The 20541-nt window shown below is 44.9% G+C and overlaps 2 protein-coding genes across 2 annotated transcripts; both read left to right on the top strand.

Annotated features, from left to right (window-relative positions):
- Nucleotides 1–2357: 2357 nt before the first annotated feature.
- LOC311360709 (disks large-associated protein 1-like) lies at nucleotides 2358–9121 on the top strand (the record flags this gene model as incomplete). Its single annotated transcript, XM_084480816.1, has 4 exons — nucleotides 2358–2447; nucleotides 2794–2885; nucleotides 7551–7703; nucleotides 8894–9121. The coding sequence occupies exons 1-4, from the start codon at nucleotides 2387–2389 to the stop codon at nucleotides 9119–9121; spliced, it is 534 nt and encodes a 177-aa protein (XP_084336942.1). The 5' UTR covers nucleotides 2358–2386.
- A 9152-nt stretch (nucleotides 9122–18273) lies between these two features.
- Nucleotides 18274–19280, top strand: ptf1a (pancreas associated transcription factor 1a; the record flags this gene model as incomplete). The annotated part of the gene is made up of 2 exons (XM_084481351.1): nucleotides 18274–18877; nucleotides 19069–19280. The coding sequence occupies 2 exons, from the start codon at nucleotides 18274–18276 to the stop codon at nucleotides 19278–19280; spliced, it is 816 nt and encodes a 271-aa protein (XP_084337477.1).
- Between the last annotated feature and the right edge of the window lie 1261 nt (nucleotides 19281–20541).

Genomic DNA, 20541 nt, shown 5'->3' with positions numbered 1-20541 from the left:
CACTGATAACATCAGTGCTGAACATATCGAAGACTAAGAGCAGTCTGTGAGTGTCGTCAAGAGATGCTCTACTTTTTAAACACACAATCTGACCAAACAGGTCCTGAAGATGCCAGTAGTCTTAGTCTGGCCAGGTACTACAAAGACAAATCTAGGGAAGATACAACATGCAACAACTCTTCTGCCTGGCGGTGATTGAGAAGTTAAAAGCATTACTTCTTTCTGTTGACAAACAAATAACAAATATGATTGTATTGAAAAATGTACTGTTTGTATAGGCAGCTCACACTTTAATGAACCCACAGAACCCACAAGACATGTCACCAGTGGTAACTACATAATTGTAAACCCAATACATATTTTAAATAACGTGCAGTGCTGTGTATAGAGCTATGGCTGAAAGGAACTCTGTTTCAGGTCATGTCTCTAAAACACTAAATATAGCTAGTGTCTGTTTGCATTCAATCTAAGTATGCATTGCTGACTTATTATTTTATTGTATTTATTAACTTTATTTAATATTTTTTTTTTATTTGTGTTTTGTGATGGTTTGTTCGAAGAGTAGCTGTTTTTTTTCTGCTTTAGCTAATGGGGATCCTAATAAAACCCTGAATCCTGTAGCCCGCTCCCCTTTGTAAGGTCTGACCGCTGCCCTTCTGCTGTTTGCGTTGAATTAGGCTGGACACTCCTCATTCCAAACAGACTCTATTCACTGCTTGCTAACCTAAAGATTCTGTAAAATTATTCTGTAGGAGATGGCTAGCTTTCCTTAAAGAAACATCAAAGATGTCCCGTGATCCAGACACGATCAATATGCTCTCCAGCTTTTCAAAACTACCCCTAAATACAAAACCAAGGGAACAGTGGCTAAGTTACCCCCTTGATCAGGGCTCCCAAAATGTCTTTCCTGTCCACTTCCATAACTGTTGTTAAACTGTTGCACCGCAGAGCAGAATGCCGGCTTTTATCCAGACCAGGGATGGCAGAAGTGAATCATAATGAGATCCACAAACTACAAGATGAGGGATTCTTTAGTCTATACCACCAATGTCCAACCAGATGGTGAATGATATTGGCTTATCATTACTTGGTGTCTTGTTACAATATTGAGAGCACACTTTGACCATCAGTGGTGATACACAGGCACTTTTTAGCCATCAATTTTTATTTACAGGCATTGTACCACCAGTTACGCCTGTTATTCTCAGAACCGCCCTCTGATGTTTAATTCTGGCTAGACCTGATTTGTGAAACTGAACCCCAGGTCTATGAGTGGCAGGTTTTCCCTTTTGGCCTAACTTGCAGTCCTTGTTGTCCCATCTAGGCCTTGCTAGAGGCATGCTCCAGAGCATCCTGAAAGTGACTGAAGGGTTTATTGATTAAGAAGACAAAGCTTCCTCGGTAGACAATTGTATCAAAAGTCTGCTAACCAGCCCACAGGCCAAAGCACCTCTGGACAAGACCCACACACTCTTTGCCAAAAGGGCCTTATACGTGGGCAGTGGACCGGCAATAACCAAACCATGGTCCAGCATCTTCATCCAAAGAAAAAAGCCAACTCGAGTATAATTATAATTTCCCAAGATTTGCACTCCAGTGGAACTTAGTTTTACTAGTAGTCGCAGTATGAGGTACTTCATTGATCCCCAGGGGGATTCATTGTGACATTGTATGCCTGAACACCTCGGCTACAGTACCTATTAGTTCAGAGATCCTCACACCATCTGTAGGTTCAACCTGACCCAATCTATCCCATTGGGCTGGATGGCAAACATCCTTATCCAGTCTTATGACCAAAATCAGTTTTATCCTGGCCCTGAACAGGTATATGGGGAGATACTTCAGAAGTACTGGCTCGTAGGAGGAAAAGCTATCGGACAGCATCAACTCTCTTACCTGCCAAATAGAAAGTGGTTGTCTCCAAAATGTACGAGTTACCACTACCTCAACTCAGACTGTAGAAACCAGCGCTCTGGTTTTCTGGAGTTAATTTACCCAGTGATATCTCTGTTCATTTCGGTTCTTATTTTGGTGCTGTCATTCTATCTTAAAGACCATGGGGAGAATTCCAGAAGTGACAATGCTTCTTCTATTAATTTTTTTTGCTAGATTGCATTTAGCATTTAAGCAAGGATGAAGTATCTCTGTTGTTCCGACTTATCTGATCAACGTCGCCCCACTTTTGGAATCATGGGATCTCATAAATATCTCTCTCTATATATATAGCTGATTTGTGCAAGGCTAGAAACTCAAAATCAATGTATGAATTGGAAAGTGAAGACCTTTTGGCTGGTTTCATGGTGTACGATACTAGGTTGTCCAGCGATCAGTTTGTCAGAGGGATGGGCACTGGTTCCTGAAGCTTCTCCAGGCAGAAACCGACCGCATGGAGGGCTGGTGTCGACAGATGGAACTGGACCAACAGGCAAATTACCTGACAAATGACAGTATGTCTTTTTTAGTGGCGTATGTCATAATCCATCTGTCAACCTGTCTACGTGTGTTTAGACTTCCATGGCAGAGTTCTTGTATTTCATTATTTTGACTAAAATACCCAAATCCCATTATGTTCCATCATTCTAACATTGCATGCAAATAATGGGCATAATCAGGTTTGTCAAAATATGGCATTCGATAATATTAGTTATTTGTATTTAGAAAATGACTGAACATAATACAGTCATACTTCTAATGCCGAGTAGTATAATTTGCTGAAAAATATGTTGAAAATAAGAATGCTATGTGTAATGTCCTATATTGTGTTTTTGTGGTTCCACCCCACTTTTTTTGCAGTGCTGGGTAAAGTAAGAAGCGCAGTAGGAAGTGCCAAGCTGCTAATGACACAGAAGTTTCAGCAGTTCAGGAAGCTATGCGAGGAGAATCTGGTGAGTTTCTCTTTACTTGATCTCTTTAGCTGTCTTAGTTTTTCGGACCTGTAGCAGCGATTTAGTTATAAGTTATATTTATTTATATTTGTTTATAACACTAGTCACAGAACGTGGATGTGCTCTAAAGGAAGATCTAAAGAAAAGCACAAGGACACCTGCTTAACCCTCTGTAGCCTCCACTTCATCCAGGTGTGGATGACCAAGGCAACAGACAAGCAGTTCAGATCAAACACCATACACTAGACAACTCAAAAAAGTGAGAAAAACTGTGGAACAATGCTTCAACGTTTTTAAGCAATTTCAGCAGCATTTTCCGTGAAAAGATATGTGCAGATGAAAACGACCTCATACTCACCTAGTAAAGAAATGCTTATCTTAATTTGACTCACAATCTTCTATGTATTTAGGTTGAAACGTAGTTCACTAATAACTCCAAGTGTTAAATAGTGTATCACTTCTCTAGTAATACAGAAACAAATGTAGAGATGATAATAGGTCTATGGATTTCCTTTACCACTGTGGATTCAATAAAAGGACTGTGTTGAGAAACGCAAATAATAATTACCCTTGCTGTTATCCGCCATTGTATTGTGACATTGTGACCCAATTGTGATTGGTTAAACTAATTTATTCGCAGGCCACACCCATCAAAAATCGACCTTGATATGATTTAAATCAATGTAGCTTTGTTAACAGCATTAAAATATTGAATGTCTATGAGAGATATTAAACGGATAGCCTATATGGAATGATAAAAAAGTATCACAGTCTAGATGGCATGTTATTTAGAAACTGACACAGCGGAATAGTGTGCTGTATATGGGTCATTTCTGTGTTATTTGGACCTATATTGCATTTGATAGCTATTTGATCTTAGATGTGGAAGAAACTCTTGTGAAAGAAGTTGTGGACATATTTTGTTAAAAAGAACAAAAGAAAATGAAGAAAGAAGTTCTAGAACAACATAGATTTAAATTGCAATTTTAGTGCATGATGTTTGCGATGATAGATAATTAGGAAAAAGGTAGAATAAAAATATCTTAAGCTACGTTTCCACCGCAGGAACTTTACCCCAGAACTAGGAACCTTTGCAGGAACAAAGTGTGTTTACATTGCAGGAACCAGGGTCTAAATTACGTTCCGAGGACATTATTTTGCCCCAAAAAATGTCCCTGGGGCTTACATAACTTAAGTCCTGACAATATGAGGTGAGGGTTGAATCCATCAGCCTTTTTCACTGCCGCTGTTCTTATTGGAACATGCTGCACATTCACGTCATAAAAGCTGTTGAGGCTTGCAGTGCTGAACATTTCTGATTGGTGGAAGAGTCACAGAAGTTTATTTCAGCCATTTCACTTCACACTTTCACTTCACACTTCACTTTGATCTGCAGTAGGCTACATCACACAGTATTGTTATTGCATCCACATTGGTTAACTATATTCATATAATTATTGCTTTCTTTTAAATATGTTGATAATTTAATTTCAGTCTGTGCTACAGGCCATCGTTTACTTGCAATGCGGGACGTGACAATAGTTTGCTTTTGATAACATGACGTCTGCAGTTGTATCGAGACATTGTTGTATTCGTTTCGGATACCAACTTCCTCCGAAAGAGTGATAGCCCAGTTATCGAACGTACAGGGAAACTAACGTCTCCAAAACAAGTATTATAGAACTCACACCCATTTATCTTAATCCCCCCACCCGCAAACTGTCACACTACAATTTTACACTTTGATAAAAAAATCCAATCCATAATCATTTAATTCTCTAAATACATAGGATATTGTGATGAAGTTTTGGAGCATTCCAAAATGCTATCTGCCAACAGCCTTTGAGGAGTCCACGTTGTGCAGGAGTGTGAGCAGTGATGACAGGAGGTGCTGGGCACGGCCACTGACCTCCTATGCTGGGCTCTGTACGGTGGCGGGTCAGCCGTTGAGGACCAAGAAACACGTGTGACATTGGTGTGGTTAGGTGCGGATTGTCAGATCGCATTAGCAGGAGGTAGGCCCTCCGCAGAGCGCCGGCTGTGAGTTCAGCTAGCCCCACCCTCCTCGCTCTGAAGGCTCGCTGCTGGACCTGGTAGAGACCTGGTAGCTGGACCTGGAAGGACACTGCCACTCCGTGCAGACCTGTAGCTGCTGCACAGTGGCGTGACAGAGCCCGCGGAGGAACCTTCACGGCCTCCCTCCTGCCCAGTGGCGCTTCCACCATGCTGCCTGGGAGCACGCTGGGGCCGTCCACGGGCAAAACCTTCACCGCCAGTGAAGGTCTTTCACCGTCTTGAAGCTGCTTTCACACCAAAAGTGGCGGGGCGGCGCGACAGTTGGGGCTGTAGGGCTGTAGGGCTGCAGGTCTGTCGCAGCCCGGTCTCCGTCCGCCTCCGTGTGGCTCCACGGCCCTGTGGGCTAGGGACTCTCCTAGACCCCCACTCTTCCCCACCTTCCTCCCTGCAGTCTATTGGCTGTCAGGAGAAGGCGGAGCTGCCCGTCCTGCAGTTGTCCCTCGGGTTGCAGAAGTCCCTCACACAGGGTGTGCCGGCGGTAGGGGCGGGACTACGGTGACTCCTAGACGGCGTTCCTCGGCTGTCTGCCTGCCCTCTCTCCCAGCGCTGTGTGCGCGTCTGCGAGAGACGACCTCCCGTTCCATCCCAACACTGCCCCCCTCCCTTTCTGGGGTTGGTGGGGACGGGGTTGCAGGACGGCTCTGCAGCGGGGCCGTCTCTTGGAGACGAGCCAATTCTGGATCTTTGCGCGTTCAACAAATCCATTTTAGCGCGTGAATTCAAAATGCTCCCCACCAGAATGTTGCTCCGAGAGAGTGTGAGATGTGGGGGGGGGGGGGGGGCGCTTGGCCACAACACCACTACTTCACACATGAATGTGTTGGAACTTTCCGTGGTGATGAATTGTTTTACATTTCTCCCACTTGGCACCGCCGCGCTGTGATCAGAACAGACGGCGTGTCAGCCCCCGGCCCTCCGCCGCGCGCCGCTCCAGCTCCGGCTCCGGCCCTATCAGAGCCCTGCGGACCTCGCGTGTTCTCGCTGTGGGGGTAACTGGTGTGTAGTCGCCAACTGGTCAAGAGATTCTTGCGTGGGGCTAGCTAGTGTTTGCCTGGTTTCCTGTGCTTACACCACGCTGGGAGTCTTCCCACGGTGTTGGACGCTCCATCCCTTCAGACTACTTTATTAGATACTTTTACTTCACTGGGTCTGGTTTGTGCCGACGGAGCGGTGAGCTGGCTGCTCTGTCAGCCCGAGCTGTTTGCTACTGAACAGGGACAGCTTTTTCGCACGTCTTGGACCCAATTCTGCTGAGGCCGACATTGTGCTGAAGGCTTTCCGCCCTCCGCCTCGTTCCAGTGAGGCGGGGGCGGACCTCTCCGGAGCCCGGTGCAGGCCGGTGTAACGCTTGGCGACATTCCGTTCCACACAATTACAGTGAATAACTAAACTATATTCACCTCTGTTTACTTTGCAGTGTTCCTATTACTGGTAATAAACATTTCTAATTCTCATATCTTCTATATCTTCTTAACTATACCGGAGGAACACAGCTATACAGCTATTATATTGTGCAAATCTATTCTGTATGTATTATATAATGCATGGAAGGCCACACACGTTCACATGCGAATATATATATATATATATACATCCCCCTTGTATAAGCACAAACATGGTATTCTCCCGTTAGTAGTGAGAAATACCGTCTAAGAGGAGCCTGACGTTACCTACCCACCACTACTGCAGTGTCTACATTATAATTCACCACGACAACACAGAGGGTTAATCGTTACATGCATTGCATTTAAAAAAACAATTACCACAGCTCTAACTCGCGTGAGTACGTACTCAACCCGTCAAGTCCCAAGAGGAATAAAAACACTGTCGCTCACGAGATGTGCCAAGATGGCCTCTCTGCCGGTATGCCGTCCCACGCGCCTCTGCCGTTCAGGGCTTTTTTCCGGTGCGTACCACCAGGCCTGGAAGACCGGCCCAGGGTATGGTGCCCTGGACACAGCGCCCCCCCCCCCTGTGGACGGGCCCAGGGTATGGTGTCCTGGACACAGCGCCCCCCCCCCTGTGGACCGGCCCAGGGTGTGGTGCCCTGGACACAGCGCCCCCCCCCCCCTGTGGACGGGCCCAGGGTGTGGTGCCCTGGACACAGCGCCCCCCTGTGGACCGGCCCAGGGTATGGTGTCCTGGACACAGCGCCCCCCCCCCTGTGGACTGGCCCAGGGTATGATATCCTGGACACAGCGCCCCCCTGTGGACGGGCCCAGGGTATGATGTCCTGGACTTAATAGTTCTCAGAGGCCCATGCTTGGATTCTCACTGTGTGGAGCAAACATGACAATGACCCTTGACCTAAATTGCACGTAGGTTTGAATGATCTGGGATTGTGTGTGACCCTGCAATGTCTTTTGTCATTGTCTGTTGACTGCCTTCCATTGAACTCTTTTTGATTGTCATTCCTGCATCCATCGCATCTTCCCCTATCATTTCTCTTTCTTTCTTTTTTTAAATCTTTTCAATATATTTTTGTCTTCCTTTGTTAACATACTGTATCCTCATAACTTGTATCCTTGCAAATAACTTTTTTCACAACCCCATTCATCTCTGTGGTTTTCTCTCTCTCTTCCCCGTCAGAACCCCAATGCTCACCCAAAGCCAACGTCCTCCGACCTGGCCGGCTTCTGGGACATGCTGCAGCTCTCCATCGAGAACATCAGCCTTAAGTTTGATGAGCTGCTCCAGATCAGGGCCAACAACTGGAGGCCTTTGGACCCGCCCGAGAGGAAGGTATGAGCAGCGTCTGGACGGCCAGCTGACCTTGTTTGATGCATTTATAAACTTCAACAGTATTTCTCAGTATTTAATAGTATCTAATAATGGATGGGTCTGGAATAGGGGATGCGTTGAATCGTTTTGAACCAATGGAATTTAGGGCACCCAACATAATTTTTAAATAATAAATAACGATGATAATTATTTTCAGGACATAATGAAATGTATATATATTTTTTATAAATCCGATCCGTCGTTCACTCAAGGTTTCTATTTTCTTTTTACAGCCAGTGTTAATTTTTCTCTGCGAGCGTATTCTCTCATGTACGGTAAATGGTTTGCATTGTCACACATTGAGTGAAGAAGCCAAAACAGTTTGAAGTTGCCTAGCTTTGGGAGTTTAAACCAAAACAATCATCCAAAAATAAATAAATGATATCTGCTACTGCAGACTTCCCCTGTTAGTTTTCCCCAAGGGCCAAATAATGTCAAGGATGGCAAGTCCAGGAAAATAAGCCCCGACAGGGCGAACCTGTCAGGGCTTATTTTCGATAATGACTGGCGTTCTATACATTATCCCGCTTATTACACTTATAAAAAATAACTTCACACAGTGTGTCTTTTTACAATTTATTTGTTACCATTCATAGTGTTAATCAGCAGAGAAGTAGTTTGCCAAAGACGTCGCTTAGCAACCGAATACGCTGGGGTTGATAAGTTACCGGACTGCTTGCGGAGTGATACGAAAGACGTGAATCAGAGGCAAAAAATTCACTTTCCTTGACAGCAGTCAATTATGCCTAGCAACGGTCAATTATCCAAAAATAATTGACCGCCGAACGTTGGGAAGGCCCAGCAAGTGAACAGGGCATTCTACAGCATTAAGAAGAGCAGTGTAATGATAAAAAATATTACAGACTGAAATGTTGCCACAGAAATTTAGTTTGAGTGGGATGGGGGTAGGTAGAGTACTAGTCTCTGGCCATGCACACGTTCTCTATCTCACTCACCAAGTTGACTTCTGCGTTCGGCAATCTGTGCCCCAATACACATGACATGAGCCCACATAGCGGTCGACGCATTCCACCACATCAGCTGCTGCTAACAACAAAACACCTGCAAAAGACCACCTCACACAAAGGAACCCGTGTACTTCACTTGTCCTGAAATGTGTTCACTCTCACTCCCTTCCACTCCCGGACCAGGAGATATGGCGCCCGCCGCCCGTCCAGAAGAAGCCCCCAAAGGGGCCGCAGCACCACCACCCTCCCCTGGCCAGAGACCGGTCCCTGGAGAGTTCGGAGAAGCAGAAGCAGGAGGCACGGAAGCGCCTTATGGCCGTCAAGCGGGCGGCCTCCGTGAGGCAGAACTCAGCGACTGAGAGCGCCGACAGCATCGAGATCTACATCCCCGAGGCACAGACCAGACTATGAGGAGAGGACGGCTCTCGCTGCTGTCACACACTCGCACACGGGCCTCAGTTCCACCGACACGCACAGTGGCCAGTGGTCGGCCACGCTAGTTCAGAACACAGACCTCACGTCCAGACGCTTACACTTAAATCCTAATTGAATTGTTTTTGAAACCTGGAACGTTTTTCTAACAGTTAAGGCTATTATGTATTATCAGATCACAACAACAGATAACAACAAGTGGAATTGAGGCCACACTTTTCTGGAACATGCCTCTGCATATGCAAACTTTGCATACTGCATACACATGTTTCAGCCTTTACACAAACAAATCTATGGATTACATTGCATAAATAACATACACACTATGACTATAGACTACACAGACCGATAGGAAAACACATCCTCAAATATTGGACCAGCATGTTACACTGGTCCACACACTTAAGCACCTGTACACTAAATAACTATTGTTTTAGAGCCATATGGACACTATTAATATAGTGAAGAAAAAATAGAGGTAGATGTTTTTACAATTGATTCTTCTCTATATTTAAGTCTTAATCTCTTCCCACAGTCTTCTCCTCCCCATAATGTCCTTAAAAAAACAGTTTCCTTACATTACGCTTTCTTAACATTACCCATTGTTACCCTCACCATATATTATTGAAAGTCATAGATCATTTTGAATGTTCAGTTACAATAAACAAAAGTTCAGTTTTGTAAATGTAATTTATTGGCGTTTCTTTATCTCAGTAATTTGGCTAAATACTAGGTTGCACACGAGCAATAGTAATTGACCATGAGATGGTACTGATTCTATGGGACTGACAGGATCTTATATCTATTAGCAAAAGGGAGTGAATGATATGGATGTGTTTTCCCTACAGTGTGTTAATGGTTGGCTGGTCTGTCAGCTTTGTACCACTACACTGACTCATTAACTAGTATGCCATCAATTGTTTTTATATTAATTATGGTTTACTTTATATGGCCTGGTCTGCTTCCTCGAAATGACACTTGTTACATATAGTTTTGGTTTGAATCTTTTTTGTTTGAGTATTGTTTGTGTATCTATAATGGTGTCTTTTTTACAGGATATTGTGGAAAAGTGGATGCCATTGGTTTAAATATGAAACAAATCAAAAGACATCAGCAATAGGGATTGGTGAGCTAAGCAGATTCAATGATGTGTATACAAAAATATTGTTCCGTTGCTTTTAAAGACGAGTCCTTTGTGCATGAATATGTTAATACGTGTAGATAGGGTGATAATGTTACTTAGAATCGTGTTACCCATGGTAAAAACAATGAAAATAAAGGGGACAATGAGCCATAAGTCTTAGTCTGAAATATCACTATCAATAAAACGGGCATAAACAAATTCCCTGAAAACGTCTCAGTAAAAACTGAAGTGTATTCAGCAGAAGCAGCCACTGAATATGCTACATGTGTTTTCCTTTGTGCCAGCCGCATTCCACGTCTCTGAGGCATGGGAGGTTGAACTAGAGACATGTATAGACACATACATACAGATAGGCCTACTCTCAACAAAAATGGATAGAAATCATTAATTTTGACTCTTAGACCCAATGGAATACCATTCATCCATCAGACAATTTATTACATTTTAAATTAATATGATTCAAATTTGACTCCATGCAGAGGAAATGAGTTAAATTCCTGTTCACTTCTTTCTGAACAACGCTTGCTAGAGTACTTACCAAAGTGCTTTGGTAGCTTATTAAACTTCAGAGCACCCTTCTCATTACATTTATTTGAATTGAACCCACTTTGAATTGTGCGGTATGAAGAATAGGTAAAGGCTGTGGGTCTCCTTTCTCCCTTGAACCCAACAAGCCTGGCTCCACCAACAGAAGGAAATACACTTTGAAGAGATGATAGACATCTATGTATGAAGTAAGGGAACCCAAACCACCAGACCCGGCCGTTGAGCAACGCCTCTGACCTGATCCGGCTTCTGACCTCTCGGACACTCCAGCAACGGGACAAGGGGAGGGATCTGGAGGTCCAAGTCATCAAACCTGACCTGGCATTCTGGTCTCCACTTGTGCATTAGTCAAATGAAACACTAGAGTCTGATGAACAATGCTAATGACGTTTACCCTGGGGTCACCAGACACAGAGTGACCATAATGAAGTGGTTCACTGAGGGCAACAAGGAATACACAATGGCCTACAAGACAGGGGAGGAGATTAAGAAGAGGCAAGGGCTGGGTAATAGGCTGGTTAACAGGCTGGGTAAAAGGCTGGGTAACAGGCTGGATCCAGACAGCCAGGGGGCGGTAACAGGTCAGTCAGACAGGTTGTAATAAAAAAAAAGATGCAGTTCCTTTAGCCTCCATGGGAGGGCAGCAGCGAGGCTGTTTTCAAAAAGCTCTTGAGAGTCCAGAGTTGCATTTCTCTTTTTATCTTAACTCAGTAATCACTTATGAATTAAAAAAATAATTGCGATATTATAATTAATCATCTGTTGATATAATTCCGTTTTTGTCGTTTGACAATATCTATTATATGGATAGCAAACATGCGTAAAGGTCCTTTTACATTAAACGCGACTGATCCGTGCGTTAGGGTTAGGGCTTTGGAGAACAACCTTATTCACACCGTCATGTTCTCCAGAACATCCGGGAGAACATAACAGTGTTTTCACTTATTTTACTTATTCAAAGTAAAATAATAATCCCCTTCAAAATAACCCCCCTCATCCGCCAACAGCCATCGCTACACTATTTTACACCTGGATTAAAATGTCAAACTCCATGATAATTAAATCCACAAGAGGACATATGATGTCCTCGCCTCGTCCTCAATATGTAGGCCTAGTCTTCTTCACGGGTGCAACCTATTCGCGTCATAACCCATTTCGTTGGTCACCAAATAGTTTCCTTTTCTTGATGGGTTAAGTGGCTGATGTTACGGACCTCGACTGTCCTGTAGCCGCACTGATCTCTGTGAATCAACACGCACTTTGGATCCTACAACACGGAGCCCCTTACTGCCACCGGGCTGAGTCCCTTACTACCACCGGGCTGAGCCCCTTACTGCCACCGGGCTGAGCCCCTTAATACCACCGGGCTGAGCCCCTTACTACCGCCGGGCTGAGTCCCTTACTACCACCGGGCTGAGCCCCTTACTGCCACCGGGCTGAGCCCCTTAATACCACCGGGCTGAGTCCCTTACTACCGCCGGGCTGAGCCCCTTACTACCGCCGGGCTGAGCCCCTTACTACCACCGGGCTGCAGACAGAGGCCCACCGGGCGGGCAGGTGGTTAGGTCCGGGTGGTCAGGTCCCGTCTCTGAAGGAGAAAGCAGCTGAGAGGCCAGGCTCCGGTTGTGAGGCCCTCGCTGAGAACCTGTGGCCCCTGTGTGTGGAAGCACCGGGAACCGGTCCCTTCCCTTGCCCTGTAAACAGGGAAACATGATATCCACATGTTATTCACATAGGATGTTATTCATAAATTCAACATCATGAATTTATTACACGGCTCTTCCCAATGCTGTGGAACGCTCCGTTCACTTGCATGGGCCTTCCCGACCGTTGCTAAGCACATAATGACCGCTGTCAAGGAAAGTGGAGTGATTCACGTCTTTCGTATCACTCCGCAAGTAGTCCGGTAACGTATCAACCCAGCGGATTCGGTTGCTAAGCGACGTCAACGTCTTTGGCGGACTATTTCTCTGCTGATCAACGCTACGAATGCTGGTAACAAATAAGTTGTAAAAAGACACACCGTGTGAAGTTATTTTTATTTTATTTCGTTTTGGCAAGTAGCCGTGCAATAAGCGGGATAATGTAAAGAACGTCGCCGGTCATTATCGGGAAATAAGCCCCGACAGGGTGAACCGGACACCGCTTCGCCCTGAAGGGGCTTTTATTTTCGGCGTTCTGTACATTAACCCTTACATAATAATCCATTCATCGAGAAGTTGTGCCAGCGGAGCTTAGACGCGATAAGAACTCAACCAGAACTCAGTCCAGTCCAGCTGTTCTGCCCCTGGTCGTCGTCATCACCCGTTTAAACATGAGGACGGGTCAGAGAGGACGGCCCGTTCAGCCTGCGGCGCACTAGGCTGCATGTCAAACACTACAGGCCCTGCATCCCAGCTAATACAAAAAACAAGTATTCACCTTCACTTATTAAGTAATGAACAACAATTCATTACAACAGTGATAGCAATAGACGCTGCTGCTGCTGCTGCTGCTGCTGCTGCTGCTGCTGTTGCTGCTGCTGCTGCTGCTGCTGCAGCAGCATTGCATTTGATGAATTTTAGTTGTTCTCTTTCTGTTCTATACTGAATACTGACTGTTTGAAAGTGTAGGCCTGGCGTCTGTTTGTAGCCTACTGTACTGTCTGTTTTATAAAGTGTAGGCCTGTTGTCTGGTGTACTGTAGGCCTACTGTCTGTTTTATAACGTGTAGGCCATGGTGTCTGTTTGTACTGTAGGCTACTGTCTGTTTTATAAAGTGTAGGCCTGGTGTCTGTTTGTACTGTAGGCTACTGTCTGTTTTATAAAGTGTAGGCCTGGTGTCTCTTTATACACGGTCTGTTTTATAAAGTGTAGGCCTGGTGTCTCTTTATACACGGTCTGTTTTATAACGTGTAGGCCTGGTGTCTCTTTATACACGGTCTGTTTTATAACGTGTAGGCCTGGTGTCTCTTTATACACGGTCTGTTTTATAACGTGTAGGCCTGGTGTCTCTTTATACACGGTCTGTTTTATAACGTGTAGGCCTGGTGTCTCTTTATACACGGTCTGTTTTATAACGTGTAGGCCGGTTGTCTGTTTTTAATGTGTGGTCAGATTGCAGAGGACCCGTTTCCCTTGATGTCTTTGTAGGACCCCTTTTCGTATCTTAATGTATTTATAGCTCCTTCACAACATTGTATGCCTCACACATTTATTGTTCTTTCTTGTTTCAAGACTTGGGTCGTAGATATATTGAATGTAATCAATAGAATTGACTGTAATCTTACTTTTGTCCATGAGATGGCGTCGAATTATTGAAGGCAAATGTGCCTGTTCATCACAGGTTTTATTTTTGACCATTTTATTATATGTATATATATATATATATAATATATATATATTTAGCGGTTGAAGGTTGTTTGTCTGCTAAGCCTACTAAACAATCGCCTAATAGGCTAATAGTGGCCCATTATAAAATGTTACATCACATGTCACAAACTTTGGATTTCTAAGTAGCCTCGGGCTAATCTCATATCACAATTCGGATTACTAAACGCAGAAGTTACAAATGTGTGTGTCTGCGTTTGAGTTGACCGTGTGGATTATAGGGTAGACTGCGTGGTTTCCCCGCAGGACGCCACATCCTAATCTCTCCAATCCCCCCTGAAGCCACACAGCCCGAGGCGCATGCAGCTCTTCATTTAACCTGAGAGTTTACATACAACGATCCAGATTAGTCCTTTGCGTTTCTCTCCTCCCAATGTCTTTTGAGGATTAGGGCGACAATTTCTGCTAATTTGGGTTTTAATAATAATAAAAGGACATTGTGTTTAAGGGGCACCGACCATGGTGGATTAAAAGCCTCACCTTTTAACAGATCTAATTAGTGTGGTTTGAGTTGATGAACCGGACGTGTAGAGTCAGCGGGCTGCTGGCCCCAAAGGAACACACAGCGCCATCACGCGCTCCTCGCGACATCAGCTGTCCGGTCCTTTTGGACAAACGCAATGTGCAAAGACGCAGGCGCTGTGTCATGCTGTGTGCTTCTATGTGATGATATCTATGATATAATATGACGCAGAGCGGGTTGATGGCTGTGTGGGAGCGGGCCCTGCAGTCCAGCGGACATGTGCTCTGATTCCCAGGCCCCCTGCTGGGTGCAGTGACGTCATACTCACCCATACTGGGAGCTCAGCTCTCAGGAGGCGAAAGGCAAGCAAACCCGTTTTATTTGTTCATTCATCGCATTGCATCCTTGCTTACAGCATCATTTAAACATGAATCAGTCGATTTTTCAGACAGGCTTATTGCCATTTAAAGGTTGAATGTTTTTGAAAGGTTTTCGGGTAGCCTATTTGTATTCAAATCATTTTCCTATACGTAAACTTGTTCACTTCAATGAAGGCGTCTGAAATCAAACGGTTGTCGGTCTCCATAATAACATATATAAATATATACATATGATAGTACCGGCTATCTCCTCCATGGAGAAGGTGAAGACTAATGTTGCCAAATGTTAAATCGCCGCAGAGCGAATCGTCGGATTTATGGGCGTTTTAAGTAGTTAACAAGGATATAGGCCTACAGTAAATCCGTTTAATTTGTCTTTTAGTTATCCTGTCCGCTAATCCCCAGTAATCACAGATCACGGGGATTACTGTGCGGGGATTAACTCCAATGCAACACTCAGACTCTGCATTCACTTTCTTTCTGCCTTCAGTTTCCTAATTGTAGAATATTGTTGGATTTCCACAGCGATCCTTAAACAACATTAGCCAATTTATTCATCAACAAGTTCGACTATATTGCCCGAGTCTATTGCAATTTTATCTCCTCCAACGCTCCGTGACCGATCCGTCCATTCAGAGGGCGCTGCGCTGCGCGCGTCACGGGGACCGAGTGTCTCCATTCCCAAGCAGCCCCTCGCTCTGCAGCTTGTTGGCCTGGAGGGCAACAGGCAACAATGTCTCACGTCTGCATTTTGAATTTAACATAAAGTGGTCACGGGCCGGTCTTTATCGCGGGGTGAGTGAATGAGGAGTGAATGAGGAGCCATTCAGCCGCTCAGAGCGCCCAGGTAGCAGTTGGAAACACACGACACGGAGGCGGTTTTTTGCAAACCGCAGTTTCACGAAACATAGATAGATACAAGGTTTCATATGCTAAATTGAATTGTGGAAAATAAATAGCTTATATCTAACCTTTCCACTGATATGACATGGATGCATTCTCTATTAAAAAAAATAATTCCCCTGTTAACTCCATATTTCTATTCCCCCTAAAAAAAAAAAAAAACAACGATGCAATGAACGTGTATAGGGCTCGTACAGTGGAACAGCATTAACTCTACATACTACTGTTAATGAAGAGCGTTTCGCTTACAGCACAGATCCTGTGGGAGGGCAGGCCCGCTGGGCCGTGTCAGCGGAACAGCGGTGGCAGTAGCAGAAGCCCTCATTTATAACACGACGTGTTGCACATAAAGGCGTGAGGCGCGCAAGTGGTGTCCTTCCCACGGCCTGCCCCGTGCTGCAGCTATCTATACAAAGTGAGCCCCTTCATTCACTCAATGAATAGTCATTCAGAGTCAATAGATGTTTACTTACAGACCCTCGACCAGTTGGTCGCCTCGTTTGCATTTCAGGTACCGGGAGCGTTAATTTGTCGCGTAAGGGTGTCAGGGAGACGTAGGGCCCTGGGCCACCACTGTGCTTTTATCCGTCGACCAGTTCCCCCTGTAAGAGTACTGGCTGTCACAAGTGCGCTCGGACCTGGTGGTAGGGCGGGCACCACTTATGAGCTGAATAAATGACCGGAGAAATGCACCTCACCTCTTTGTATACACAGTAGCCTAAAGCAGGGTCAGGCCTACACCGAATGACACGTTTAAAGGAACTGCTTTAACAATGCATGACAATAAGTTTTATTCTTTCTTTATTATGCTCTACAAACGTTGGGACCTTACTCCTTCCACATTGTTTCACCTAGAGACTCAATTCCAATTTTAAAATGTTCAAATTAGCTTGGAATCTATTCAAATATTTTAAATATTTGAAACTTTTTACGATATTCTACTTTTAATTTTTTTTTTTTTTTTTACAATGGAAGTCAATGGGAGCCCATTCTCTTGACACTTCAACTATACTTCAGACTTCATAACTTGGTCAGTTTTTAACCGTTAACCTTGGTTCAAACATTTAACAAATCAACACACTTGTATCTTCAATTCTATGAAAAGGATGTCGATATAATTTATACTTGTTTCAAAATCACATTTGAAGTTAAATTTCATCCCCGTTCATATATTTCCATTTGGTCTCATTGAGGCTCGAGCTGAGCACGTTCTGGATGACGCTCTAGCCCAGGGTGGCTATCACAAAAGCTAACTATTGCGGACGTGGTGGAGAACAACGTCAATGTTTCACCTAGAAACACAATGTCAAGCTTAAACGCTTACGTTATTTATTGTTACACTGGTAATCGATCAGACAAATGATATATCGGGTGTTTGTCTGTCTGGCTAGAGGCTAGGCGCTTGCTACTTATGTGGTTTACTTCCGGTAGAAGCTACATGCTAACAACAACAACAACAACAACAACAACGCCTAACAAGCTTACTCACGTCATACACAAACCATATCCATATGAAAGCTGAGACCAAATGAGTCCAACGTTATAGGCCTTATCATTTTTTGAGCTTATTTCAATTAACTAGATGTGAAGGAATAAGGTCAAAAGCTCAGCTATTCTATATTTGATCTTAAATGCATTCAATCTTGATCACATTAGCTTTTTTGTTTAAACCCCTCACTTGATTTAAGCCATTTAACATTTCTTTACGCCTTAAACTATGTGGACTAAAACATATTTTCGACCTCACTTTGCACTATACAGCACTTTTCTGCAGGAAATGCATTTTCTAGTTATTAATAATGTTGTTTTTCTTCTGGTTTTTCCTCTTCTTCTTGCTCATCTATTTGTAATAATAATTATTATTATAAATAATAATATTACTATTAATATTAATAAACATGATTTCCTATTGAGGGTAACATTGCGTCCTAGTTTCTTCTAAACACCTGCCATGTGCTAAAGGCTTCCATGAGGCCGAACGTGTAACACTTGTTTGTGTCTTGTAGTCGTCAGGCCCAGACTGGTAATGAAGTCTGCGCCCCCCCACTAGGAGCGGGAGCGGGGGGGATTACCTCGAGGTGAGCGCACTGACATGTGATTGGTCGGCGCGCCTGCTGAAAGGCACGCGACTTGAGTTGTTCCTATAAAGACGCCTCGCGTGCCGGTTAGTGAACACACAGGGGAACAAGGACATAGCGGGGACAGCACACACACAGGGGAACAAGGACGTAGCGGGGACAGCACACACACACACACAGGGGAACAAGGACGTAGCGGGGACAGCAGACACCGTGTGGACAGCAGACCGCAGGAGGAGCAGCTCTGAGATGGAAGGCGTCCTGGACCCCTTCTCCACGCTGGACACCTTCGCTTCCTCCCCTTATTTTGACGACGATGACTTCTTCACCGACCAGTCGTCTAGAGACGGACACCTGGACGCCGACGATCTGCTGGACGACGACGTCGAATTCCTCAACAGTCATTTCCAAGACTATTACGAGGACAGCCGCGGGGCGCCTTACGACGGGGACTACGACGTGGGAAACCTCTCCTTCTCCTCGTCGTCCTCCACGCTGTCCTACGGCCGCACGGACAGCGTGGCGGACCTGTCCCCGTACTGTCACGGCGGGCCGATGTCCAAGAGGAGGCGGCGGATGAGGTCGGACGCGGAGATGCAGCACCTGAGGCAGGCGGCCAACGTGCGGGAGCGCCGGCGCATGCAGTCCATCAACGACGCGTTCGAGGGGCTCCGCTCGCACATCCCCACGCTGCCCTACGAGAAGCGGCTGTCCAAGGTGGACACGCTGCGGCTGGCCATCGGCTACATCAACTTCCTGGCCGAGCTGGTGCAGTCGGACATGCCCATCAGAAACCCCAACAGCGACGCGCACGTTCAGCCAAAGAAAGTCATCATCTGTCACCGAGGCACAAGTAAGACCACAGCCCCCCCCCCCCACACACCCGGAACACGCACACGCACGCACGCACACACACAAACACAAGCACACACACACACACACACACACACACACACACACACACACACACACACACACACACACACACACACACACGCGCGCGCGCAGCATCCAAACGAATGTTAACAGTTTCCTTCTCTTCAGGGTCTCCCTCCCCGAGCGACCCGGACTACGGGCTGCCCCCGCTGGCCGGACACTCCCTCTCCTGGACGGACGAGAAGCACCTGCGGGACCAGAACATCATCCGGACGGCCAAGGTCTGGACCCCAGAGGACCCCCGCAAGCTGCACATCAAGTCCTCCTTCACCGATGTGGAGAACGAGCCTCCCTTTAGCATGGTAGCGTTGAAATGTTAGTTACGTTATGGTAATATAAAACACATTTGTGTTCCACTGTGTGCCTGGTGTAAATGTGAAGATGCATATTTTTGTTGAATTTGCGTTCAACGCACAAAAAAGTGCGGCTGGTTTCACCGCCCGTGGGACTGACTGGTGCCGTCTTGCTGTACAGGTCTTCATTGATTCAATGAGTTTGTAAATACGCATTGGACTCGTATTGTATCCGCATTGCATTGTCTACTTTTTGAAATGAAGCATTTTTAAATGCAAAATTGTTAATAATAATGTATTTAATTTATTACAATTTTCGGGATAATTTATGTTTAATTTATTAGTTTATTAAGTTAATTTATACAGTAGGCATGTATAGTATATATATATATATTTTTATCATTCAACCGTGAATTATATATTTATACATCTTCTGAAAATAAATCTTTTATACTGTATTTGATGACTCGGTTCTCATTCTTTCTTGAAAATGTAAAGAGGCTTCCTTCCTTACATTAATAATTAGCCTATTGAGCGAAAAAATGAATGAATTGTCATCCAAGGTAAATTAAATTATGATGTATTTATGGATAACTTTTTATTTATTGAATTATTGCCTTATACTATAATAAATCAATAATAATTGAATGGCTGGCTCGCACAATTGAACATGTAGGCCTATCCGACTGTTTAAGCGGAATCAAAGTATTGATGAGGCACTTAATCAATGGTTAAATAGGCTTGTTATGGGCCTATGTAGGTTCAGCATTAGCTCTACACGTTTGGAAAACGATTGTTTGTGAAATGCGCAAATAGTATCCATAATTCCATAACAAATCGGCCTATAAAATAAAAGGTAGATGAATATATAAAGGATGAGGGCTCATGTGCAGTGGAAGGTTCCGGAAAGGTTCTGTTGGACATGGCTGCTGCTGCCAGGTGCAGCATTTCCCTTGCTGGGAGCAACACGTCCTCCCATTCCGTTCCTGTCCGCCCCTCCTCGTGTACTGTAGGCTCCGATGGCGCAGCGTCCATCAGCGCATTCACACTGCAGGCTGCACTGCTCATGGGGACCGTAAGGATCTCTGCACTTAAGAACCAATCTGGACTTTTGAAAAGGTGAAGTATCAATGCCCTGGACGATGACCATATATTTGAACAGGAGGCTTGCGGTTTAGTCTGTGGTATATAATAGTATCGTCCCATTACTGATTGGGAACAGCAAAACGTGATACTGGCCAACTTATCGGGTGGAATATATTTACATGTGGCCGCCTTGATGCAAGAA

The sequence above is a fragment of the Micromesistius poutassou genome, assembly GCF_964030765.1.
Source record: "Micromesistius poutassou genome assembly, chromosome: 16".
Lineage (NCBI taxonomy): Eukaryota > Metazoa > Chordata > Actinopteri > Gadiformes > Gadidae > Micromesistius > Micromesistius poutassou.
This window is presented reverse-complemented; position numbering and strand designations above follow the sequence as displayed.